This window comes from Tigriopus californicus, chromosome 1 (genome assembly GCF_007210705.1).
Source record: "Tigriopus californicus strain San Diego chromosome 1, Tcal_SD_v2.1, whole genome shotgun sequence".
NCBI lineage: Eukaryota > Metazoa > Arthropoda > Copepoda > Harpacticoida > Harpacticidae > Tigriopus > Tigriopus californicus.
In genome coordinates, this window is record NC_081440.1 from 15,056,206 (window position 1) to 15,081,319 (window position 25,114).

At 44.7% G+C, this 25,114-nt stretch overlaps 4 protein-coding genes across 7 annotated transcripts; 1 reads left to right on the top strand and 3 right to left on the bottom strand.

The window, feature by feature from the left end:
• Positions 1-2,646: 2,646 nt before the first annotated feature.
• LOC131883462 (mucin-2-like) lies at positions 2,647-7,337 on the bottom strand. Its single transcript, XM_059230945.1, has 2 exons — positions 7,256-7,337; positions 2,647-6,244 (listed from the first exon to the last, which is right to left on the bottom strand). The coding sequence occupies exons 1-2, from the start codon at positions 7,256-7,258 to the stop codon at positions 2,921-2,923; spliced, it is 3,327 nt and encodes a 1,108-aa protein (XP_059086928.1). The 5' UTR covers positions 7,259-7,337; the 3' UTR covers positions 2,647-2,920.
• Positions 7,338-13,078: 5,741 nt separating this feature from the next.
• LOC131884415 (pyruvate kinase-like) lies at positions 13,079-18,386 on the top strand. Of its 4 annotated transcripts, none has more exons than XM_059232212.1 (4): positions 13,079-13,268; positions 16,464-16,602; positions 16,675-18,121; positions 18,205-18,386. In XM_059232212.1, the coding sequence occupies exons 1-4, from the start codon at positions 13,245-13,247 to the stop codon at positions 18,215-18,217; spliced, it is 1,623 nt and encodes a 540-aa protein (XP_059088195.1). In that variant the 5' UTR covers positions 13,079-13,244; the 3' UTR covers positions 18,218-18,386. The 4 variants fall into 4 exon arrangements, with proteins under 4 accessions (XP_059088195.1, XP_059088178.1, XP_059088186.1 ...); XM_059232195.1 differs by lacking the exon at positions 13,079-13,268 and adding an exon at positions 14,066-14,113; XM_059232203.1 differs by lacking the exon at positions 13,079-13,268 and adding an exon at positions 14,380-14,536.
• On the bottom strand, positions 14,589-15,896 carry LOC131884454 (protein NipSnap-like). The gene is made up of 2 exons (XM_059232243.1): positions 15,597-15,896; positions 14,589-15,530 (listed from the first exon to the last, which is right to left on the bottom strand). Exon 2 carries the CDS (start codon positions 15,524-15,526, stop codon positions 14,690-14,692), a length of 837 nt encoding a protein of 278 aa, XP_059088226.1. The 5' UTR covers positions 15,527-15,530; positions 15,597-15,896; the 3' UTR covers positions 14,589-14,689.
• A 42-nt stretch (positions 18,387-18,428) lies between the features above and the next one.
• On the bottom strand, positions 18,429-23,607 carry LOC131884406 (S phase cyclin A-associated protein in the endoplasmic reticulum-like). The gene is made up of 2 exons (XM_059232175.1): positions 23,436-23,607; positions 18,429-23,248 (listed from the first exon to the last, which is right to left on the bottom strand). The coding sequence occupies exon 2, from the start codon at positions 23,209-23,211 to the stop codon at positions 18,472-18,474; it is 4,740 nt and encodes a 1,579-aa protein (XP_059088158.1). The 5' UTR covers positions 23,212-23,248; positions 23,436-23,607; the 3' UTR covers positions 18,429-18,471.
• Positions 23,608-25,114: the final 1,507 nt, after the last annotated feature.

The window sequence follows — 25,114 nt, forward strand, 5'->3', positions numbered from 1 at the left end:
GGGGTCCTAACTATTTTATGAAAAATGGACCTTTTCAAAGACTTTTGGTTGCAAAGATTTGGAAAAATAATTGCTTCTTGATATTTTTTGTCATCGGTTTAAAATCATAAAATAACGATTGCATATGGTCACTTCACATGTCTTTTTATTACATTTAACATGCTTGCCTTGGCGTTGTAGAATTTTTTGATACTTTACGATGTTTTGTTTGTGACCATTTAGCCATTACATTTCCCTTTCTGAGAGCTCTCATTTCCAAAGGCTCTACATCCCGAGACCACAATTTGGGCAGGACCGATTTGATAGAACCACACATTGCCTTATTAACGACTGGCCAAAGTGCTCTCAAAGTCTTGTCTACCGAGCTTTTTGAGCTGCACATAGTGCATTCACTCGTACAGTATTTACTGTAATGTGTAAACAGGTCTTACGTCAGGATTTTATATGAAGCTTTTCTGTTTTGACAGGACACAGGATCATCAAAACAGTTTGAGAAAAATATGGATCAACATAGTCGTGAATGAATTCTTCGATTAACCTTCATTTTAGATCAATAGATTCATATGTCCTGTGCATTTGGTGTTTTGTCATTTGATGAATGGGTATTGTTCAAAGTTGAGGTTCCGGACTCGTAAGACATCCGTAGTTTCCAAAGTGACCAAGTCCTTGAGATGACACCAGTCCCCATTACACATTTCCAGAAATTCGAAGAATATATTGAGAGATATCATCCCTGATTTACTGATATTACTCAGGAAGCAATACAACAGCTGTTTGGTCGACTCAAAGAATACCCTCTGTGGAAAGTTTCCTACTGGCCCGAAGGATTTTGAATCGAACCCTAGATATGGTCCTTCGAACTCCAATGAGTGATGACTCCTTAAATCCATCATACAAAAACATTGCCCTTGAGCAGGCATCTCGCAACCATTTGGCATATCACAACCTCCCATGAGAAAAGAGCTCAAAGATTGGATGTTACTGTTTCGGGCATCGCAACACCCAGTGAGCCAACCTCGTCTAGAGCGGATAAGTGTCTGTCATGTCTTGGACTTTCTTTTCGTTGGAGAATCGATAATCTCTTTCCCTCTTTCTCAAGCCAGTCTTGTACCGTGGTGTTGATCGGCTCACAGGAGACTGAAACAGCTGAAAATAGCTTCATAGAGTTTTAGAACAAAGCGCCATTATCGACGCGCTCTTAGCGACCTCTATGGAGATTCCAATAATATTCTATTCCATTTCCATGCATCTAACCTGCCTCGTCCATTGCTTATGCCTTCTTCTTTTTGTGACAATGCTCCTATGCAGTGAGGCGTTTCTATTCTCTTCCGTTTCTCTTTCGCCATCATTTTTGTATGTTTTTGCCATGCCTACACTCTTTTTCCCCAAATAGGGAGGGGGCAGTTTCATTTAACAATAACGAGTTCCAGTCAAGTCATTCCAGTCAATAGCTAACCTATTGACTGTATTTGTTGGTCATCCCTTAAGTCATCATTCGTGATAGTCAATCAATAATAGAGTTGTTTTGGAGCGTACTTAATCATAAAATGCAATGTATTAGGATACAAAGCAAGTGATTGTTTACCATTCAAGGGTAACATTAGATGACGATGATGATGATTAATAAAGTATGTAAAGCCAAAAAATCTGGGAAAGTTCAGACTGTATACGCCACTGGTCAATGGACCTTGTACATCCAAGATATTTGAAGCTTTCAAAGTGACGCTAGGTGGCTTTTTCTTGATCTCAACTACATATGCGACTTTCAGTGGAGTGTGAGATCGACAGACAGCAATGTGTGTTGTTGACTTTGCTCCAGAAGTGTCTAGGGTTTCCTGAGCAGCAGGAATGTCCTCGGAACAAATTTAGCCATATGCGCATTCATTCATAAATTATTCCTGTAATTTCCTCTCATTGCCCTTGTTCGCCTTCTCACCTAATTCATCTCACTGCCGACATTCCTTGACTTCTACTGTCATCCCTCACGACCATCACGACCAACCATGGCGTCTCGTTGCATCCAAGTGTTGCGATCCAAAACATGGCTTAGTGCGCCTTGCTCGCGTCCCTCGTCTCAGGGTACGAGTGGAGCCACGCCCGCTCCATTCACGCCCCAACATACCCCAGTCAGACACGCCACTACGACGGAGACTGGGATCATTTTGGAGGAGCCCAAGCGGGAGGTTCGGTACGGATTGATCAAGATCTTTGCCACAGTCTTTGCCGGATTAAGCATCGGAGCTTGGATGAGCCAGAAATTTGCTGCGTTCCTAGAAGAGAATGAGCTCTTTGTTCCTGACGATGATGATGACGATGATGATTAGATAAGGTCGCGTTGAACGTGGATCGACGTCGATTCGTTATTACAGTAAGTGACCTTGATATTATTGAAATGTCGACTAATCTGGAAAATCTGCTAACTTTTTTAAGTGTCTCATTAGCTTCCAGATGTTTTATCATAAGTACATATACCAGTGGACATTGTTAAACGTTGTTACTATGGAATTCCGGACTCGACTTCAGTTTCAAAACCTCCACGGACTAATGTCAACTGTCAACTGTCCACCTACTTCGTTTTATTCATTCAAGCAAAGTCAAGTCATCATCAATCGCTCGGTGCTAAACCCCGGTTTTAGTTTTTCGTCCAAAATCTAGAGATCATTTTCAATTGTTTGATATATTTCCTCTTGAATCCCCACTCAATGGACATTAATGAAAGTCACACAATAATCCAATCTTTCGTTATAAAGGAACTCTTTTTAAGGGTTTTTAGTTTCGTCCCTTTGCTAGAAAATGAAATTTTTGAGCATGTAGGCACACCATTCCCCATCTTTCCGCACAATCTTCAATTCTCTTTTCCACTCTCAGCTAAATCAACACGTTATATGCATTTTGGAAGCAATACCAAAAATAAATATTATTAATGCCTAACATATCTTGCATAACCATCAAAAACCACATCCATTTTCCTATCAATGGGTTGGCTTTGCATAGGGATGGCGAATCTCAAGAAATCCGGAATGTTGTCCTCGGGCGGTGGTTTTCGCGATCCCGTGGAAGCCGAAAAGGGTTGAACCGAGGCTACTGAAGCTACCTGATGGGGCATAGCAATGGATGTCCGGGTTCGTGTCATGTCCTTGACATCTTTGTCGGCCCATCCGGATTTGTAATAACGGTCGAAGAAGTTGAGACTGTTGAAGTCATTGGACTGCTTTTTCGGAGGACCAATCTCGGTCACTTTTGCAGGGATGCCTACCAGAATCGGGGTTGTCGTTGTGGTGGCCTTTTTCCCCACTTTACGAACATTTCCTTTTCTAGTTGTCCTTGCTGTTTTAGCTCCACGAGTTGTTGAAGGCGGCAACGTTGTAGTAGGCATTGGCGTTGTCATTGGTGTAGTAACATCCAATTCATCGAGTAATGACTCATTAATAATTGCAGTGTTAGCCTTCCTCGGCTTATGTTGGAATGGCGGTGGATGGATGTACGGATAGGGCTTGAAGGTCTTGATCTTGGGGCCTTTTGGCTCGCCAACTAATACCGTTTTGGAAGTGACATTCTTTGATTCGGTGGGTGGTTCAACGTCTTCTTCAAATTCTTCAATATGGATAACCAAGCCATCCTCAGACATCACGATATCGTCGGAAGCAATTGGTATGGCCTCACCCAGGAAAGGGACGAATCCCTCGGGATTTGGCATTAGGGTCGTTGAAACTGGAGCAATAGTCGTAGCAGTGTCCAAGTCTGCCTCTTCTGTAGTAGTTGACATTACCGAAGACACATCTTCAAAAGCGTCTAAACTTGGAGTGGTGGTCTCCTCTGTCATTTCAGTCGTGGTATCTTCAATTCCAACCGTCGAAGGGTCGGTAGTAGTGCTTTCGGTTGTGGGATCATTCACATTCATCGCAATTGTTGTATCTTCAGGCTCTGGAGTGGTGGTCTTGGCCAAATCAATCAGGGCAATCTTTGGCTTCGGATGTTCCGTCGTCGTTTTGGAGGCTCCTCTCATGAGTTGTTGGATGAAAACGGGTCGTTTGGGTTGGAGAATTCGTTTCCGCCTTTCCTCAGCGAGTCGCTCTTCGGAATCGTCGATCTCTTGAAAATTTGGGATTTTTCCCCGATTCGTGGCGGAATTCAGGAGACTCATGACGGGCTTGAAGTTGCTTTTTATCGAAGATCTTTGTGTGTTCAATTGGAGCGGAATCTTGGTAGTGATTCGGGAGGTTGGATATCTGAATGCCGGTCTCCATCGGGATGGTTTCCAACCTTGGCGAAATTGGTTTCGCCTTCTGGTCGTGGTTTCAACTGTTGTTGTTGTTGAAATGGTCGTGGTTGTTTTGGGGGTTGTTGTAGACGAAGTGGGCTTTAAGGTTGAAGTGGACTCAATCTTTTGTCTCGATTTATATCTATTGTTCCGATGTCGCCCATTGAAAAGGAATACAACTGGAGGGTGTCGGGTCGATGAGTGGGATGCTGGTCCGAAAATAGAGGGTATTCCAGTGGGTGTGGACAGAGACATATAATGGAGACGATTTTTCTTGAATGGAAACGGCCTGTTAATCGTTTCTGTCCGATACTTAGGGAAATCGTTTATTTTCTTGACCCCTCGAGGAGCAGCGATGGTAGTCTCGTCGATTTCTGGCTCTACCAGCTCTTCATCTCTTTCTTCCAATTCGTCTTCGATTTCCAAATGCTCCTCCATTACCTCTTTGTGTGTATTTATCGGGGGCATAGTTGAGGTCTCTGGGGCCTCGGTGGCCTCGGTGGTTGATTCGGCAATGGTGGAATAATCCAAAAGCCCTTGGCTAACCGACAATTCTTCTTCTTCTTTGAATGAACCGTTCTCCTCATTATCCGACTTCTTAGATGTTCCAGTATCTCCAGCGAGAGTTGCTAAATCAGAAGATGTGTCTATGGTGGTTTCATCCATTGTTGTACCTTCAACCAAATCTGGAGTCAATGTGGTAGTTTTCACAGATCTTTCAGTTGTTTGGCCCAAATGTTCCCTACTCGAACTCTTTGTTGCTTCATATTCCGGTTCCTCCGCAAACACGGGTAAATCTGGAACGGGTGTTGTCGAATCTTCAGTAGATATCGTAGACATAGAAAAAATTTCCGTTGCGGAAGATGATTCCTCATCAATATCGAAAATATTGACAGTGTATTCAGTGCTTGCTTCGGAAATGATCGGTAAGTTAGCTTTTGTGGTTGTTTGTATTGTTATAGTTGTTGATGACGTTGTTATGGCATTGGTAGTGGGAGTAGTAGTAGTTGTTGTAGTAGTAGTAGTAGTAGTTGTTGTTGTTGTAACAATAATTGTTGTGGTTGTCGTCGTCGTCGTTGTTGTTGTCGTAGTAGTACTAGTAGTAGTGGTTGTGGGGGTCGTGGTTGTTGTTGGGGTGGTTGTTGATGGCGTGATTGTTTCTTTAACCCCCTGCCTAATTGAAGCCTCATCTGTGGATTCTTTCAGCTCACTAGCATGGTTGTTCTTGTTCTTAAGCCACTCCATGAACATGAGGTATTCCTCTCTGTAGAAAGGGTCAGTCCGAAAGTCGCTCTCCGAGGACATGGTAATAGCGGAAGTTGTGGTGAGTGACAATGGTTTGGTTATACCCTCGGTACTTGTTGCTACTGTAGTTGTTTTTGTTGTGGGCTTAATGGTTGTCGTTGTACTTACAGTAGTTATAGAAGTAGTAGTAGAAGTAGTGGTGGTAGTAGTAGAGGTGGTAGTAGTGATGGTGGTGGTAGGAGTAGTAGTAGTAGTGGTGCTTGTTGTAGAGCTAATGGTGGTAGATGAAATCGGTTTTCTTGTGATCACTTTGGGTATTTGCTCTACCACCAAAGGTGCTGACTTGAATTCAGGCACCCTTGGTTTGAAGCTTTGAGGCCGGCTTTCACGGAAATAAGGTTGGTATCCATTGGACGGCGATGAGGGAGAGGAAGAAGATGATGGAGAATAATATCTGTTCTGGTTCGATGTCGAGGAATAGCGACTGCCCGTTGACGAGCGAGTTCCATCGTAATTGGGATAAGTGGGTCTTGAGAAATATTGATTGGGTCGTGTCACTTGAGGCTGATACGAGTTTCCAAATGGGGACCAATACTGCCGAGAATGAACTTGTCTCACGTAGTCATCGTGGCCTTGGTCATCAGTGGTAAATGCTGTTAAAATAGGTCCCTGAGAGTACAAGTATTGGGCCCGAGCGATTCCCAGGCAAGCGAGGGCCAGGATCCAATGTGGGGAAGCCTTGAAATAGACGAGAGGAAATAATAGTATTTCGGATTCCTTGTCTCGTCCTTCCACGAGATTCATTGTTCTTAGCGAAATTTTGCTTCAAATAGCGGCTTCAGGTTATGTATGCACAGTTTCAATTGTGGTTAACCTGAGATGGATTTAATAATAAAAAAGATCAAATACTTTTTTTTTCTTCACATTTTGCTCGTTTCAAATTGAAATAAAACTACATTATTTTGTAATAAAGTAAAAATCGGATATAGGAGCATCGGCTATAAGAGCAAATCGGATATAAGAGCAGGGTTATGAATCCCCGAATCAAATGATATAGTAAAGTATAGTAAATTAGCATCGGATATCAGAGCACGAAATTTGGGCCACATCAGATGTAAGAACAGAATTGAAGGCGGCAAAATATTTCTTTTTTATTTCTCTCGCTCCACAGTTAAGTTTTTGTTGGAAACTGGTTAAGCCATTTTATAAAAGCAAGTATTCAGCCGCTTTCTCATAAAAACAAACACTCATACATAATGGCGTCTGCCAAGAGAACCCCTTTTTCCATCAAAGAGAGGCAAAAGCTCCTTGTCGATTTTGACAAGCTGTCCAAGATAAGCCTGTGACCGAAGCTGCCGCAAAGTTAGGAGTCAAACGTGCTTCCTTAGGAAAACCCTTGGTTTTTTTTTCAAACTTCATAGCCAGTACATAATTCTGTGACAAATTAACTACGTATTTGGTCCGTAAACATAGAGCCAACACACTGCCCTCCTTTCGTTTGGTTTCATTTTTCTCAATTTTTATGGTTGCATTTTGTTTGGACCCTAAAACTACATCAAATTACAGCTTAAAAATATGTTTTCTGTCATCAGTTTTGCCTCTGGCGCCGCGGAACTGGAGTATCGGATATAAGAGCAGAAATTCAAGGCCCCAAAGCTGCTCTTATATCCGATTTTTACTGTGGTAACTGAATTAATTACCCGGACCTCAGTGTATACTTTTGAGGATACCAAAAATGTAATTGCTCACCATGTTCAGAGTTGAACGCACTCGGTCAGTGACATGAGAAGGATTGACTTGATCTGATCTGGTGGAACTCTAAAGTAAAACTGATTTGTTTGCATTTGTTGCCGTCAATTTTTGCGTTTTTCCGCTATCAAGATTTGGGCGAGTTTCATCCTACCTGGAAAGCTGGGTCCATTCTCCTCCCCCAACTCACCACTCATCTGCGCCACAGATCCCCATCCATCCCTCATATCTGGCTGGTTGAAGCTACCCAAAACCCAAGCTTTTAAGCCCAAAGCTCGGAAAATTATTTGTCCCGCCAAAGCCAAGAGTTGGTTGGCTGCTGGCGATTAAAATCTTCTCGAAGAAATCATGACAACCTCTACTTGCAATCATGGCGGGTCCAGTTCAGATATTGGAATGCATTGGGATGTCAAGTTGTCCAAATCTTAAAACATGGGGATTCCCCTTGGACCTCTCAATTGTCAAGTTCAGTCAGAGATGGGCGGTACTGTTTTAGTCAACCGATTTATAAGTCAATCTCTTACGGGAAGTCTTTGTACTCAGATACGTGAAGTCTCAAAGGTCACATTATTTATTCCCTGTTATTCTCGTCTAAAGAAGTCACACTTAAGGTGCAAATGGTCAGGTGGGGTGGAATTTAAAGCGAGTAATTTTTTCGTTATGGTCAATCCTAGCCAATAGCCTACTAGCCTTTCTTTTCTTCTTTTCTTTTGAAGTTCAACTCTCTGTCGATGTTATCAGTTTAGCCATCCATACCCACCTATGGTTGAAATATCCAATGCAGTTCGTGAATTTGGTGGCTCCGATTTGCATTGGTGATTTGTCAGACTTTAGGGCAAGGATGTCGGAGAGAGAGGGTTGTGGTGGGTTTAGGAAATATTTCAATTGGAGATGAACAACGAGATGATCAAGACATACATCATACCACAACGTTGGTACCAACGTTCAAATGCTCGTCATTCACTTAAAAAGCAAATTCCTTCAAGGAACTCATCCAACAAATGCATCGTTTGCATCGTTTGCTTTCGGCCAAAATGTCAAAGGGTTAGTGGTTTTTTAGCTGCACCCCAGAGCGAAAATCAATTGCAAGCAAACAAGCACTTCGTCATTAAGTAGTCGGTCAAAGATTTCCAATGAGCGTCAGGGACAACTGTGACTTATGAAGGTGGCACTTGTTAAGTCTCGTATTCTCTGGCATGACTGAGTTTAGATTTCCAATTACTATCCTAAGACAACCCAGAAAAATCATCTTATTGGAAATTCAATAGCAAACATATATATTGCATAATCAAAAGCCACAAACTAATAGAATGTCGTGAAGCCTGTTTTTAGGGATAATCTGATTTCTGTTGAGCGTTTTAACAACATTCCATGGAATAAAGAGAAATATAAATCTCCTTTGGGGTCGGCAGTTACAAGAAAAATCAACAGAACGACAATAGTAGCACGTAAATTTGGAAAGAAGTTAAATCTGAAAATGATGTCCAGGTCACTGCTGTTGTCCCCGTGAACGCTTAAACCACATCTTGATCATTATGGGTTGACAGTGGGTGGGTGAAAATGGTGCTCACCAAGGAAAGAGAGAGAACAGTTTAGCTCTCCGTTGCTTTTCTCTGAACCTGCTGAGTTTCTCGTAGGGAAAGGGTCACTCATTACAAGAGCCCTCAAACTCTTCCTCGATATTGAGAGATCGAGATAAACAAGATGACAAACATCCAAACATCGTGGAGGTATTTACACCGTTCCAGGTATCCCGTTATAAAAGTTTGACCATAAACTACGATCTCGCTTGAGAAAAATACGATGAGCAACACCAACAGCGCACTCTTTGGTTGCCCAAAACCAAAGAAATGCCCTTAGAATAGCTCCTCCACTTTGATAATGAGGTAGATAACTTATTTGTATGAGTAAATGCTTCGAAGTATTGTGACAACATCATCTGGGATGTTGACGTGTTTTTTTGCAAGCATCTATCATGCATCTGTCCATAATGAAAGATATGTTCGTTTTGTACAAAATACCGAGTCAAAACAATGATCTCGCATTATTTGCAATTCCAATGATTATGAATACATCGTAGGTTGTGAAAAACACTACATGGTACAGGTTTAGAGAACATCCATCATCTTACAAACATTCATCCGATGAAAAAGGCAAAACACTTCATTTTTTCTTCTTCACTTGTTCAATAATCTAATGGTTTTTTTATATGTACACCACTTTGAGCATTCATGGAACGCTATTTCATTTCTCATATGTCGACACGACCTAAAAGAATAACTTTGTAGGCATTTTCTGAGATTGACGAGTGTTTGCATTTTGTACTTTTCCTGCTCATTCCTTTTGGCCCTTGCGAAACATTGAATGTTGCAATGAGAAAAATAATGACTTCAACTTTTGGTGTGTAAATTAGAGCATCTAAAAACTCTGTAGATAAAATGCGACTTGATCAGTGTTGTGAAACCAGACCATTAGAATAGCAAGCTCTGGGATTTCTTCGACGTTGGGCGAAAGTTCAGTAGCCGAACAGAGTTACTTTTTTTGCACTCTTGGCGTGACATGGTGTTAGTATTTGGATATTAACCAGGACTTGAGTAACGCCGTTACAACGCCGTTACAAGTAACGGCGGCATTATAGCTGATTTGTTGGATTAAATAATTACCTTATGTTCATGTAACACAGTATCGGGTGCGTCATGAAGAGCTGAACTAGTAACTCTCCTTTTTTCTACCTCCGGAAATATGGACAGATGTGGGTTAGACTAGAGCCACTACAGTAGATTTTACTATAGTGGCTCTAGGTTAGACGGAAAGTAAATAATGAAAAATAAACCGTCAAAAACCCGATTGTAACCACGGCAAATGCCAACTTAGGAAGCCTTTTGGGCTCTCCTCGACTCGGACGTACCCGTATCTGAGATTATTAAGGTCACTGGGGTAACCTGGAGTGCATTTTTGTCATGAGGAAGCTAATGAAAGATGATTATTGATTCAAAGAATGGGTTGGGATACATCGGAACCAGCCACGCAACAAGAACAGGAAAATGACGCAACCTACTCTCAATACCAACTCCCGGCAGAACGTCAATACCAAGAATAATGAATAGAGATCCCGATTGCTCTACCATTGGATCGAGAACGACCATGGGGATCAGATCATCGAGTACAATCCTGCTGGGGTTAGTATCTATCTATATATGTTGACCACTATGTACCTACATATAATACGACGAAATATACTTAGGTTCCTACCTATCATATTTGGGGTGCGATATCACAGGTTGTTTTGGACTTTTTGATTGACAAGAGGAATGAAACACGTCTAAAAGCAAATGTAGAATTAAATATGTGGGAGGTGGCGGTTCAGATCGGAATGCTTGAGTTTCCCGTTGGACAAATCATCAAATCCGTCAGTTGGTCAAGTTTCAATTGATGAATAAATGTGAAACACTCACATTGTCTGCTCTAAGGTCATCCTATTCACAAGTATAGGTTTGGATGCTGGCACAATCATCTTTCATTCAGACCAAAAGACATTTGTCTTTGATCTAGTCTACAATCAGTTTATAACCTTCAGAATTTCAAGCAAATCTGCTTTTGGGCCCCAGAAAAGCACAGAAATAAAGCTGGGTCAATATGTCTTTGTGATTGCATCCAAACATCTCTAACCTCAACAACTTTATTTGGGATCTTAGCCTCAGCAACAGAGTCATCCAACCCTGTCTGGTATGAGAAAGAATTCCGTCTCTCTGTGGACAGTTATGTGGATAGAAGACAAGTAGAATTGTTACTTGGATGCTAAAAGTGGAGTAGGGCCAAAGCAGAGTGTTTCTACTCTGAGTTTTGGTCCATACAACTGACAAGATGAAGGCCTACTTTAAGGCTGTGAATAACCCACTTTTTGGTCGAGGATCAAAAGTCAAACAATGCTCTTCATCTGGCAGTGTCATATTATTCAACATGGCCGCGAATTACAGCCAAAGCCTGCAGAACAAAATTCTGCTTCGAAAATGCTTTGATGGCCACACTCACCCACTCCTACATGGGCTTCAATTCCCTATTCAGCCTCAACTCTGTCATTGTCTGGATGGAGGCACTTTGAACGCCAAGAGCAGGGTTGATTTGGAGCTTAGATTGATTAATGTCACAAGGGTTTGCAAAGGAAATTTCGACTAAATCGGTTCATTATTAACAGAGATATGACCATTTCAAACATTTTGGTCCCAAATCCAGTTCTTTTTGACGCACGGAGTAAATACGGCATTGTTCGAATTTGTTAGCAAGGATCATTATTTTCTTATATCATGGGAAATTATCACTTCTACCCTTTTTTGGCCACTTTGTACCGCCATATTCTGCTACAGTATCGTATAAAATGGCAAAAAATCGTTCAAATTCGATTTTTGTCGTCGCTGTACATATACCAAAGGCGGAATGACAATCAATGCCCTCAAAGATCGAACATTTACTTATTATCACATCATAGTCGTCCAAACGTTTCGAAATTGCCCGATCCATAGCCCTCTTACGCTGCACGAAATTTGTTTTACGTTCTGCACTTCAGAGGGCGCATTGTCAACCAGCCTCTACCAAATAAAGGGCCGATTGAGCCAATTCCTTTTTATTGAATTATAATGCGTTTGAGTTCTGTTTGGCTAATTCTACCAAAATCTTATTTATAAAAAGTGCCTCAGGTCACATAATGTCCAAAAAAGAAATTGCGTTCAAGGCAAGGCAAGAGCAGTTTTCATAGCAATCTACCGTGCCTCTTCCGGTTTTCTTTCGGCCGTGTGACGTTGCAAGTAAGGGCCCTTATTGACTTTCGAAATGCATAGGAGGTTGCAATCTCGCAGGAAATATGTATTAAAGAGCAGATGATGCTCTGAAGCAAGAGGTCAAATATAGCAGCGTATTCCAATGGCTACCATACTTCAATAGAGCTTTGAAATGATTTGGAAATAATTAGAAAGTGCAGATGTTTATCCGTACATCAAATCTTAACCTCTGACAATATCACAAAGGGCTCTCATAACAAAGTTTTGGCGAAATTAAAATACAGACTTTATGATTTAGAAACGGACACCCTGAGAATGACAAGAGCGAGAGAGAAAAATAAAGAGAAATTGAGGGAGACCCCTTCTTGGGTCACCTTGCCCTGGGTGACCACAATCAGACGAGTACAAAGTGACAGAAATGAAGACACCAGTACAACGGACTTTTTGGACAATTATGGCTTGTTTAGGCAACACGCACGAACCAAACGAACTTGAAGAATGAATTAATGGACACTCAATGCTCTGCCAAAAATGCGCCAACCAATGGGGGTTGGCTAAAAAGAGGGGAGGAAAAGTCAAAGAAAATCAAGAAGAAGCCTACAAAAGTACGGAGCTTGTGCACTGAGCATCATCTCCAGTCTTGCGCTCTTGAGGCGGTAGAGGGCGATTTCGACAGTCAATAGCTAAGCCTGATCCGATCTAAATACTTGTGGTTGCAGACTCACATGAATCGCGCCCGGTTTAAACGTCACCGAGTTCATGAACGGCATGAAAAGGGGCAAGAAGTTCGTTTTAAATAAAACCCTCGCACACAGATGACTTCAAATGTGGTCATTCCCAAGTCACATGAATTCAAATAGTCAATGGCGCCTCAAGCCCTTTTTTCATATTTAATATTTCACCACTAAAACCCCCTTAAACATTTTGAGCTTCTTGCACGAACTGCCCCAATAGGCTTGTCAAGTTCTGTTACCATGGGCATTTTCCTATGTAATACACCTCCTCAATCGGTGTTCTTTGTACTAGAAACTAGCAGAAGTAGTTGTAGTAGTAGGCTGTTGTAGTACTCGTACTCAGGCTGGTCGTGTGGGGCATTGCATTCTCCGTATCACTTTCTCATCCGAACTTCCCCGAGTAAAGTTCTGAGCTTCAACGCTTGCCAAGTCATCCACAGGTGTCGGTTTAAATTCTATCTGTGTAAAGAAACATCCAGTATGGCTCAAATGCCGGATGCCTATGTAAGTATTTCATCCATGGTGTGGCCACGTCCCTGCCAGCACTTTTCCCTGTATTTCGAACCAATCTACCCTTTCAAGCATGTCTGGTATTGGCCACAGGAGAACACTGGTTGAAACTAGATTCATGTTGGAAATCACTATTATCTAGGGACGGGTCTGTGGTTCGGCCCTTCAGGTACATGATGACTTGGTGATTGATTGTCTGTACTTTGGTTTTAAGGAAACGACAAAAGCTCGATTCTTTATCTGTCCGGGTAACGCTGGATTGAGGCTGGAACACACCCTCGCCGACATGTTTGCCTTTCAAGACCGAATGAAGTTTGCGCGAGGGGCATGCCAATCATGATTGGACTCATTTTTCCAGGTTTAAAATTTGTCACTGTGTTACCATGTAACAAAAGCCATGAACTAGTGGTCATTGGGTCCTCCACACGGGGATTTCCCTCGAGCTTTGGAGCTCAATGGGTCGAGAAGCTAGATTGGGCCCCTGACAGATTGGCAGCATGGATGTGTTTTATCGATGCTCTCGGAGCGGCTCAGTGCTGGCCCTGCCGCAAACGTAGTTCTTGAACCTTGGCTTTCAAATTGCAGTCTAGCCTTGTGATAGGGCTTTCGTTGTGCGATTTCTATTTGTTTGAATGCGTTGGCCACTTATTTGAGACTATCTGAAAGGATGTTACCGTAATTGGTGATTCGAGTTGGATTGTCCCTCGTGTAATGTTTCCAAGCCCTCGGCGATGATGAGTTATCATGAGTCAGGGTAGATAAACATGCTAGAAATCATTGTTTCTGGAGTTAATTTTTGACGAGCCATGAGTTCCACCAGAACACAGCGTTTTGCCCAGGTAAGAAAAAGTGGTCAAATGCCTGAAACTCGACCTCCAAAGATGTATGTATGGAGATAACGATTAGGCGTCGGTGTACAGTAACTTGACCTTGATCAACTTTGCATCAAAGCTTGACTAAGGTGGGGGTGTCTGCCACGATTGGAAAGGACTGCTTTGAACTTGATCCCGGCATTATTTGGACCGATTCTTCCTTGGCCCGATTGGACACAAAGTTGAGAAGCCTTTCCTACCTCTAGCCTGACTTGCATACCAAGCTTTCTTTTTTCCTCTTGAGCGTCCTTGCACAAGGTCAGGTGGTCTTCGAGGAAGCCGAGAGCCTTGCCATTTCTTTGGCAACTTCATAAGCAGCATCAAATCCTTTGAAAGTAGAGCATCCTAAGGTCTCCCATCATGTTTGAAACTGAGAGCAAGGCTACATCCGTAAGTAGGCACTCATTACGAATCAATTGCCGGTTTTTATCCAAAATGTTCATTTGCTTTTTTATTCTGGTATATGCTTCTAAACTCGATAATTCGATCTTGTCATGATTTACTTGGGGCGGGGTTCGTCACAATGAAGTTAGTTGGGTCTGTCTATTGTGTGGGCGAATGTTCCATGGGCACCATGATCCTGGAGGTCATGTGCCGAATCAAGGGAACCGTGTTGGCCACGATCTCGCTCCATTGGCTCTGTTGCTTCTGCCAAACCACTTCCCGGGCGTTTTGACGATCTTCCAAGCTATCGTAGCACCAGATGTGCTTCACGTTGTAGAGCTCTCCCACTTGCGAGAACATGCCGGCGAAAGCCTCGGAGTGCTTGTAGTCCCTCATGCGGATGGCCCTGGCCCAATAGTTGCCCCATTCCACCATCGTTCCCGGTTTGAGGTGATAGCTCCTCAACTCGTAGATGTGTCCACTCTTCCGGGGGTAGGATTCGGGCCAAAAGCTGAATGGAAGGAGATATTGGCTATGACGATTGCGAAGAAGTGGAACGATGTCGTTGCGGAGAGCTTGGTAGTCCGAAATGTGTCTCAGACTGGCCAAAGTCTTGTCGATGCCCTTATAACCATCGTCGTATTTCCACAAATGGACGTACTGGTCCTCGTCTCCGACAAACACGTGGAAATTGCCCAAAGCCTCGCAATGGAGGTCGGTCTTATTCGAGTTGATAAAGTCCACCAGATTCTGATGAGCCTTCAGATACTTGTCCAGACTATCCGGCTTCACATTGTGAGTCTGGCATTCAATGATGGAATGCTTATTCGAGAACTTGGACGAATGAGCCGTGCTTTGGGCCTCGATCTTGCGATCAAAGAAGTTCGAAAAGAAGCCCTCTTTCTTCTCACTGGTCAAGCATTTGGAACTGGAAGCGAGGTTCCTCTTCACCTGAGGACCTGTGGCGGTTATGGCTCGCCTCACACTAGAATTCATCCTTCTGCAATTGGAACCAAACCAGTGACAATGATTCCCTCACGTTGGCGAGGAAAAGGGCTGCTCTTACCTCCTTTTTGTTATGGACGGGATCAGTTGGCTATCTGGGTGAAAGTTGTCAAGAAAGTTTGGCCGGATTTCAAAACGTCTTGCCAGAGAACTTGGGATCAATGACTATCAGGCCCGCCTGCAATGGCAGCCAAGCTTGAAAGCGACGATCTGGCCAGGTCTGTATTCTCTGTCTGATGGTGATCCTGGGACTTTCTCTGGGGAGAGAGCAGCTGACTGCATCGCTTAGTTCCTTCTCCCTTGGAGGGGGAAAATGGACTTTCTCTTGAGCGCCATGTTTGAACTGTGCCAACCTCCAACCCCACTGTAATGTCCTTGTCCAATGAACCGATTATAATTAATTTCAAATGGTATTATGGATCCAAATGAGTGTGTGATGAAGTCTAATCTCTTAAAATTAATTGATGAAAAAGATGGTAAGGTAAATTGGGTTTCAAATTTCGACCCTCGTGATTCTTGAGTAGTTTCCATGGGCAAAGGGCCTGCTTTCCAACAGATTCAGATTCTAAAGCCGACAAGGTCGGGGAAAGGACAAGAACACTCGACTGGCTTGCTTGCTTGGCGAGCGGTGTCCTACGTTGGCCTTCATTCTTCAGAGACGTTTGAAGGAGAACGAAGGTGGTTGGAGAATTCGAGGTCTTCCATCGAGATATCTTTCAGTGCTTCCAAAGAAATTGCGCCTGCACGGTTGTTCTTTTGTGCAAACGAGTATCAAAATGGTTTACGTCACGAAGTATGACCATGAAGAGTCGGTAAGATATTCACATTTGTCATTGTGAAGGTCATAAAAAACTACTGGCGATTGTAGAATGAATTATAAAAGTACGAGTTGCCAATATTTTAATGCTTCGACTATTTCTCCGTTTAGGCTATCTTGCCCACCGGCAATGTCCCCGGGGGCCAACAAAAGGCTCACACGGCCTCCACCACGGTGGACTACTTGTCCGACCTGAACATCATGAGCCGTGCCAACCGCATTAGATTGTCTGGAATTGTCTGCACCATTGGTGAGTTAGAGCTTAATAATGATAAAGAACGGCGTTTCATTTGAAGCTCATGGAATTGTTCCTTCTCAACAGGTCCCGTTTCTCGAGAGGTGGACTACTTGTTCGACATGATTGACACGGGCATGAACATCGCTCGAATGAACTTCTCTCATGGAACTCACGAATACCATGGTGGCACCATTGATAATTGTCGCTTGGCAGCTGAAAAGTACGCCAAGGAGAGGGGATACGACCCGTCTTTGGCCATTGCATTGGACACCAAGGGACCCGAGATCCGAACTGGACTCTTAGAGGGCGATGATGGTCGACTGGAGCTAGCTTTGGAGACTGGTGCCAAGATCAAGATCACAACTGATGAAGCCTTCAAAGAGAAGTGCACGGCTGATGTGCTCTTCGTTGACTACAAGAACATCACCAAGGTTCTTGAACCCGGCAAGAGGATCTATATTGACGATGGTCTCATTTCTGTCGTCGTCAAGGAAGTCAAGGATGACCATATTATTGGCGAGGTGGAGAATGGTGGCAATTTGGGATCCCGAAAGGGCTGCAATCTTCCCGGAACCGATTGCGACTTGCCCGCCATCTCGGCCAAGGATCAAGAAGATCTGATGTTTGGTATTGAGAAAGATGTGGATATGATCTTCGCCTCGTTCATCCGTGATGCCGCTGGCGTGCGGGATATCCGAAAGATCTTGGGCGAGAAAGGAAAGAACATCTTGATCATTCCCAAGATTGAGAACCAACAGGGCGTCAATAACATTGATGAGATCATTGCCGAGTCCGACGGTATCATGGTGGCTCGAGGCGACATGGGCATCGAGATCCCCCCCGAGAAGGTGTTCATCGCCCAGAAGCAAATCATTGCCAAGTGCAACAAGGCTGGAAAGCCGGTGATCTGCGCCACCCAGATGTTGGAGTCCATGGTCAAGAAACCCCGACCCACAAGAGCTGAAGGCTCTGATGTTGCCAACGCCGTCTTGGACGGAGCCGATTGCGTCATGTTGTCGGGTGAGACCGCAAAGGGCGATTTCCCATTGCAATGCATCCGAACCATGGGTAACTTGTCCCGAGAAGCCGAAGCTTGTCTGTGGAATGAGCGCTTCTTCAATGACTTGGTCCGTTCCAAGACCTTGGATCTGCACAACCAGGCGGCGGATGCCACTCAAACCACTTCCATGGTGGCTGTTCAGGCCTCCTATGGCATCAAGGCATCGGCGATCATTGCCATTACCACCACTGGGCGTACGGCCAAAGCCGCTTCTCAGTATCGCCCTCAATGTCCGATTTTGGGCGTGACAAGACAGCGTCAAGCTGGTCGTCAGATGCAATTGCATCGTGGATGCATCCCGTTGTACTACGCCGAGGATAGGATCGATGACTGGACCAAGGACATCGATAACCGCATCCAGTACGCCATTGATTTCGGAAAGAAGAACGGATTCATTAAGACCGGGGACAATGTGATTTGCATTACGGGTTGGCGTAAGGGAGCTGGTTCATCCAACACCGTGCGAATCTTGTAAGTGATGATGTAATTTTAGATTTCATTTTCAGCCCATGAATTGAGATGAATTGTAATGTGTTGTGGTGCTCTCTTTTCAGGAATGTTCAGTAGAAACTCGAGATCTCTTAAGAGGAGGAACGTTACTCGAGGTGTTTTAAATCCGTGGAATGCTTTAAATAAATTATGTTTAGAACCTCAATCTTTGTTCCAACTCTTAAATCGCCCTGAAAGGGTGGTGAAAGAAGACATATTTTGAAATAAAGAAAAATTGTTCCTCCCATTCTGTTGCACGCGGATGATATTACTCGTACGTACGCGTAGGTTTGGTTAAAATTTTATTCGTGTTAGCTAGGATCTGTTATCGTTCATGACAAGATCAGTTGAATCAACAAATTATCCTTGCCCAAACCACTCATGAAGTCTTCAAGCATCTGATAACTCATTTCTTGTTTTAAAACATTTAAATTTTCCTCGTGATTATGACAAGCAGCGATTAGAGTGGGGAAGAGGATCTTCTTCAAGTCCGGTTGTGAGAAATAAGTGATGGGCAAGTTGCATAACTGTTGCAAGACTGAAGGTTGATGACCCGACTGAAGAATGCCCTGGTTATCTGGATGACGCGCGGCAAAATGTCCCACCAAGAGAATGATTAAATGCATAAGTTTCTGCTCGTTATGACCCTGGCAATACCATAGTAAGTAACTGGCGATGTGTCGGAATTCCAACGAGATTCCCTCCTGTCCCAACACGTCTTGGACCATGGGCAAATGTTGACGAATCATGCGGAACAGTAACTGAGACGTGGAAGTGGCCACAGCAATAGCGTGAGATGGGAGCTTCGGTGGATTGCTGTTTTCGTCGCGATTGGGACCTCCTTGGGGTAAGAGGATTCCGTACAACATGGACACTGTCCCAGCCAAGTCCGTCACTTGGAACGCTTGGAGCAAGTGAGTCGGGTCACTGGGTCGGGTTTTCGGATCATTGGGTGTCTTCACCAAGGCATCCGAGACTCCAGCCAAGGCGGCCATGAACTGAAGGACAGACAAGAGGAATTCGCCCACTTCCGGCTTGCTATCGATCGTACTTTGTACTTGGTTTAGATAAGCGGCTAGCTTGTCAATGATCCCCACACTGACGATATAGCTGACCAGATCGAGTGAGCGAACAATCAGATCGTGGGGCAAGCCTTGTTCGATGGTTTTACCATCTTCACGCAAGAACTTGGACAAGTCTTCCAAGACTTGGGCCAACAGATCCATGATGGCTCGGGCCACAGGGTCCACTTGAAGCTCGGATGAAGGGGGACACTCGATAAGATCATCATTAGAGCTGGGCACCAAAATCTCGAGCCGATCGAACAAGATGTCGCTCAATGTGGTCAAATGATTGTTCTTCAGTACAAAGTCCACGTTGACCCTATGGCCTTGACAGGCTAAAGCCCAACATCGACTGCAATTCACCACACTCTTCAATGGGATGATACAGGTGAGCTTCTGCTCATCCAGTAAATGATAAATTCGAGCCAAGGTTCCAAAGCCTTTCAAACCGAAGAAGCAGGTCTTATCAGCCGAGAAACCTTTGGTCAGTGCCCGAGAAATTTCTCCCAAGGCCCGTTCAATCGTTGTAATCGCGACATTGGGCAAAGGTCCACGCACTTGGCTACTTAGAAGCTTCTCCAACTCTTTCAGACTCTTGCCGATCTTTCCACGGAATTGGGAATCCAGTTTGGTGGGGTAGATCACGGTCCGTTCGAATTCTGCCGTACGAATGCTCATACGACTCTTGATCTTTTTCGATCTTTTCTTCATGGCCTTTAGTCTCTCACGGCTCTCGCGGACTTTGGGATCTTGCTCATCCGCCTCGGCATCCGTGATGAATTTCAGATTGAATGTTTGTAGGTCATCCCCAGACAATTTCATGCCTCCGCTTTCTTTGAACGCATTGTCCAAATGTTTTCGCCCTCGCAAGTGGGATTGCAGATCGACCTCGTTCAAGATGAGAACTTGGCACAATTGGCACTTCTTCATGCACTCATAGGCCTTCAACGTAGGCACATTGTCGTCCGAAGAGCACTTCTGGACCGACAACTCCAAAGCCTTTTGCCGAACTCGGTCCAGTTTTTCCTTGTGTCGCTTGGCAGCTTCTTCATGTTTGATCTGAATCTTCTCTTGCAACTCGACCTTTTGGCCCTCTTCATTGGCACGAACTGTTGAAAGCTTCTCCTCTCGATCTCGAGCCTTTTCTCGGGCAGCCTCTTCCCGGTCCTTTCGAGTTTGTTCTTGTTCTTCCATGATTCGCTCTTCTCTGGATTTGATCCGCTCTCTTAAGGCATTCAAATTGGCTTGCCGCTTCTCTTCGAGGTCCTTCCGTCGTTGCTCTGCGCGGGCTTCTTTGGCCTCACGTTCCTCGGCCTTTCGAGCTCTTTCTTCGGCCAGTTCTGCCAGCCGCTCTTCATGTTTTTCATCAATGGTCTGATTATGAGTGAGCATGTCAATGCGTGTGTTTTGAGCCTGAAGCTCGTTGATGAAGGCAATTTCTTTCAGTTTAGCTTCCTCTTCATGGGCTTTGCGACGAATACCTTCGATGTATTGGAGACGTTTTTCCTCGGCCTTCTTCATTTTATCTTCCAACGCTCCTTTCTTTTCGTTGATCATCTGCTCCTTTTGGGCAATCACATTCTCGATCTTGGCGTTCTTGGCACCTAAACGCTGCGCCTTCTCGTCTTGATAACGTTCTCGTCTGAGACGAGCTTGCTTTTGCTTCTCTTGATGCTCTCTGAAGGCCACTTGAGGCTCCTTCTTTCGAGCTGGACTAGATAATTTCTCATGGAGTTGAATGGCTCTTCCGGGATATCGAGACTCGTTCCATTTTTCTTCCAACTCCATTTGCTCTGACCAGGACAGGCCGTCGAGTAGTTTTTCGAATTTATGCGGTGTCAAGGCTCCAAGGTCGTCGTTCTCTTCACTCTCTAGATCATGCTTGCTTCCAGTAGAGCTCGTCATTGAACTGGAATCATTTCTTGGATGATTCTCGTTAATGGCCTTGCCAGCTGTTTGCACTAGTTTGTCACTGGTCTCTTTCATCCTCGCCTCTACTTTAGCCTTATCCGTCTTTAAGGTGAGTGGTCGAGGTCGAGGTTTGTTGAAGACGGGAGTGCATGAGCTGGCCTTCTTTTTGGACTTCCCTGTGAGACTCTCAGAGGAGCTGTTCTTACCACCTTCAGAGACTTTGTCCAAAGACGATTTAGAAGAGCTGGTCTTTACGCTGGAAGGTTTGGCACTATTGGCACTATTGCTAGACTCACTGACGGATTCTTCCTCCATCAAGGCCAAGGTTGGGAGCGATAGGGCCGAGCTCGGAACTTGATAGCGGGACTTGGCCGAGTGTTTAACCTTTATGTTAGAATCCAGACTGTCCCGTTTCATTAAAGGTCTCTTGCTCTTATCGCCATCTCGATGATTTGAGGGCGAAAACCGAGTTCGACCTCGGGATCGTACGGTTTCCCACCCTTCCTCCGGATCGTCATCAGGCTTTTTCGTGGGCTTGGAGGCAATGCTCTCCACTGATCTCGGGGTTTTCAGCCCTTTGACGGTATCTGCCCAACTTCGGCATGAACTGGTCGAGCTAATGGATGAAGTGGATCCATACGGATGACCTGGCGTTGATGGCGTTGAAGCTATTGAAGTGGCTTTTGAAGGAGGCAAACTGGCTGGCGGATTCTGCATCATCTTCAACGGTCTGCCCGAGGATCGTGAGGGCTGCGTCAAGGTCGTCTTCGATCTGATTAAGGTGTTGGTCTTGGCGTGAACATTCTTCGCCACCGAATTCCCGCTATTGTTAGCCGAAGAAGTCACCAAGCTCTGGCGGGCCACCAAAGAAATACGTTGGGGCTTATTCGACTGCGCTTCTTGAGACTTCGGCTTCATAGGTAAAACTTTACCATCCTTTACCGTCGAAGAATACCGGCGCATTAACTTGGGGCTAGCCGTGGATGTAGACTTGACAGTGACGCCCGTCGACGTCGATCCAGATCGAGGTCCAGACGAGGCCGCCCTAGGGGCTGAGGCTGGTCTGGATTTGACAGTATTGGTCGAGCGAGAGCTTTTTAACGCTGGCGAGGCCTTGCCGGCGACAAGGTTGACACTACTCGGCCGTCGACCCGGTTTGCTCTCATCCATGGACTTGACTGGACCATTCACCGTATCGCCTTCAATATTTTCTTTTTCCTCCTCCGGATCAATGCTCATGTCTACCGGGGTAACTTGAGGCTCATCATCCCACTTGGGTTCGGCTGGACCTTCTTCTGCCAGCGGAGCGGGCTCAATACTGATCTCTTCCGGCGTGACATCCTCTTTGGCTTCCTCCACCCTCGATATCGTGGTGTCTTTCCGATCATCAAAACTCAAGGCCCGCTTGGCCACCGGGTTGGCTCCCATGAGCAATCGATGGGACGGAAAAAATGAGGCTGGCGCCAATTTCCCAGCGGGCGACGTCTTCCGCACCTCCCACGCCAAAGAGGTGGGTCTTTGAGGCGGAGGTGTGTTCTCATATTCCTTTTCTAGTTTCAGCCAATCACACAGATTTCGAAAGTCTCTCACATAATTCTCCAACACTAAAATCACTTCCTTGGCCGCGGGAATGCTATCATCGGCCTCACAAGTGTGATACAGATCATCCACCGCTCGCCGCAGATTCTCAAACAGGAACGCCCAATAACGAGCCTGAAGATCGAACTTCTTATCACGGCCCACTGAGGCAGATCGGATGCGTTGGGGTTTAGTCATAGTGGCCGAAGCGGCCGAAGCGGCCGAAGCAGCCGACGTAGTCACGGATTTCCGCAAGTTGGGCGCGCGATCTCGGGGCGTTTTCCGTTGACGCCCATGCTCCAGGGTCTCGGCTGCAGATCGGGGCGAGGTGGCCATGGGCGGAACCAGAGGCTTCTTAAAGGGCCTCAAACTGGTGGAGGGATCCGAAGCCACCGAGACTTCCAAGGGCACATTGAGCAAAATGGTCTTGGCATTCTCATCTTGCACCAATCGATGAACATGACGGGAGTGATCCGGTGACGACGGAGGCTTGGCCTCCACCGGGGCCACTTGAGCCATGGCTCAAGCCAATGACCTATCCAACTACCTGGGTCCACTGGCCGAGGATGAAGCAAAACACAAAATCAATGAGCATTGATAATATATTACAACCGGTGACTCATGCATTTTTAGTGGGAATCGACGGAATCGATCTACATATCCCTTCATCCCTCCATCCATCCATCCATCCAGCCATGAATTAATAAAGATGCCCAAGGATTCAATCCAAGTGGGTTGCTCACCTGTAGTTTTCCATTGCAATCATGTTGAAGTTCGAATAAGGGGTAGGCAGGGAGAATGTCAGGGAGGATTTCGAAGTCGACCTCTTGGTCCTTCCCTTGGGTGGTCCCTGTGATGTTCTTTGTATTTCTGAAGGGCTCTTTCTGTCTTTCGCTCTGACTGACTGACTGACTGACTGACTGGCTGACTGTCCTCCTATTGGGCCGACTGGCCGGCTGGTATTGAGGTTTGCAGGCTGATTCGGCCCCAAAAGGGCGGGAAATCGGTACATCATGGGGTGGGTCACAGCTACTCACAAGGCTTTTTGATGGCAACTTCCCTTGAGATTTATGGCCGGACATGTATTCAAAACGGGACAGAGGGATCGGCGGACAGATCCTATAAAGGCTCCCGACACATTCAAAAAACATTTCAATTTTGCAACGTTTACGATCTCAATTTTTGGGGGGGACGGTTGACGTACTGCATTGATTGCACTAGACAGTTTGCCCAGTTTGTCCATTAAGCATTAAGACATTACCTCGGGGGCGGATAACCCATTAAGTCATATTTTCTGTTGCCCTGTTAGCATGTATGTCAACTGTCTGAAAGAACTGATGTGAACAATGGGCCTGCTCCGGCCCATGGCCAATTTGCCAAATTGTGGCTGGACAACTGTCTTGTACAGAGTTCGCATCGTGATCCTTGATATACTTAATATTTTACTGATAAGCTTCTGATACTTCTGCTGATACTTGATCATACTGATACTGACACTTTTTGTTTGTTTGATTTTTTTGCCTACTTTCAATTGGATATGCGCATCATGGACGAAACCTGCTCAATATTTTTACCTCCATTCTCCACGTGTTTAATCGCGTCTATCCCAATGTCATTGAGAGGAATTTCATTCCGTTCAATGCCATGTTACTCTCAACAACCCAACAGTATTTTTCGATCTAGGACCTTTGGAAAGCTACAGGAATCTTGGCCATTCCTACAATAAACGAATTTTGTATCATCAGCGTAAAAAGAGGTACTGACTTTACTACTGAGCCTCTGAAGTGGAGCAACCAAGATGATGAAAATGAGAGGACTTAAAATGGAGCCCTGAGGAACACCCGACTTGAAATTATGTATGTATGTCAAAAATGGATCCCTCGATCTCAACCGATTGCTTCCTCCCACAAATGAAGCTCCTTAGGCAATTGAGAGCCGCGCCTTGGATCCCAATCTCATGGAGCCTTATTAATAGTGTTCCCTAGGGTGTACTTAACTTTTCCAGAATAATTTTGCTTTTAAGATTAAGTACTTCTACATAGTAGAGCCACGATTCCATAGCTTTTAAGGTTCTTAACAAATATGGCGGGAATTTTTTCCCAATTTAGTCATTAATCTCCTGATAATTTTCCTCATCAGGATTAACGTCTGCAAATCTTAAAATGTGTCTGATTTTTAAAGGAGAAATAAGTGACACAAAAGAAACTGCTTGCCAACTTTGGACAGTCTGTCTCCTAAAAAGTACGAAAAGAGATCAAAGGGAGGCAGAGCTATTTCAGATGGAGGGATGATGTCTACGCAGGCGGTTTGTATCATATCTGCAACCTGATTTGCATTTTCGCGTACTTTCATGTCAAAACGTCGTTCAGTAAAAAATCGGGAACATTTTAATCTCATGATTGTTTTCCCCCAAAACAACTCG

Coding starts and splice junctions, on each gene's coding strand:
- LOC131884454 (XM_059232243.1), bottom strand. CDS start 15,526: ATGAATTCTAGTGTGAGGCGAGCCATAACCGCCACAGGTCCTCAGGTG.
- LOC131884415 (XM_059232187.1), top strand. CDS start 16,312: ATGGTTTACGTCACGAAGTATGACCATGAAGAGTCG. Junction 16,348..16,463: donor AGTATGACCATGAAGAGTCG/GTAAGATATTCA, acceptor TTCTCCGTTTAG/GCTATCTTGCCCACCGGCAA. Junction 16,603..16,674: donor TGGAATTGTCTGCACCATTG/GTGAGTTAGAGC, acceptor CCTTCTCAACAG/GTCCCGTTTCTCGAGAGGTG.
- LOC131884406 (XM_059232175.1), bottom strand. CDS start 23,211: ATGGCTCAAGTGGCCCCGGTGGAGGCCAAGCCTCCGTCGTCACCGGAT.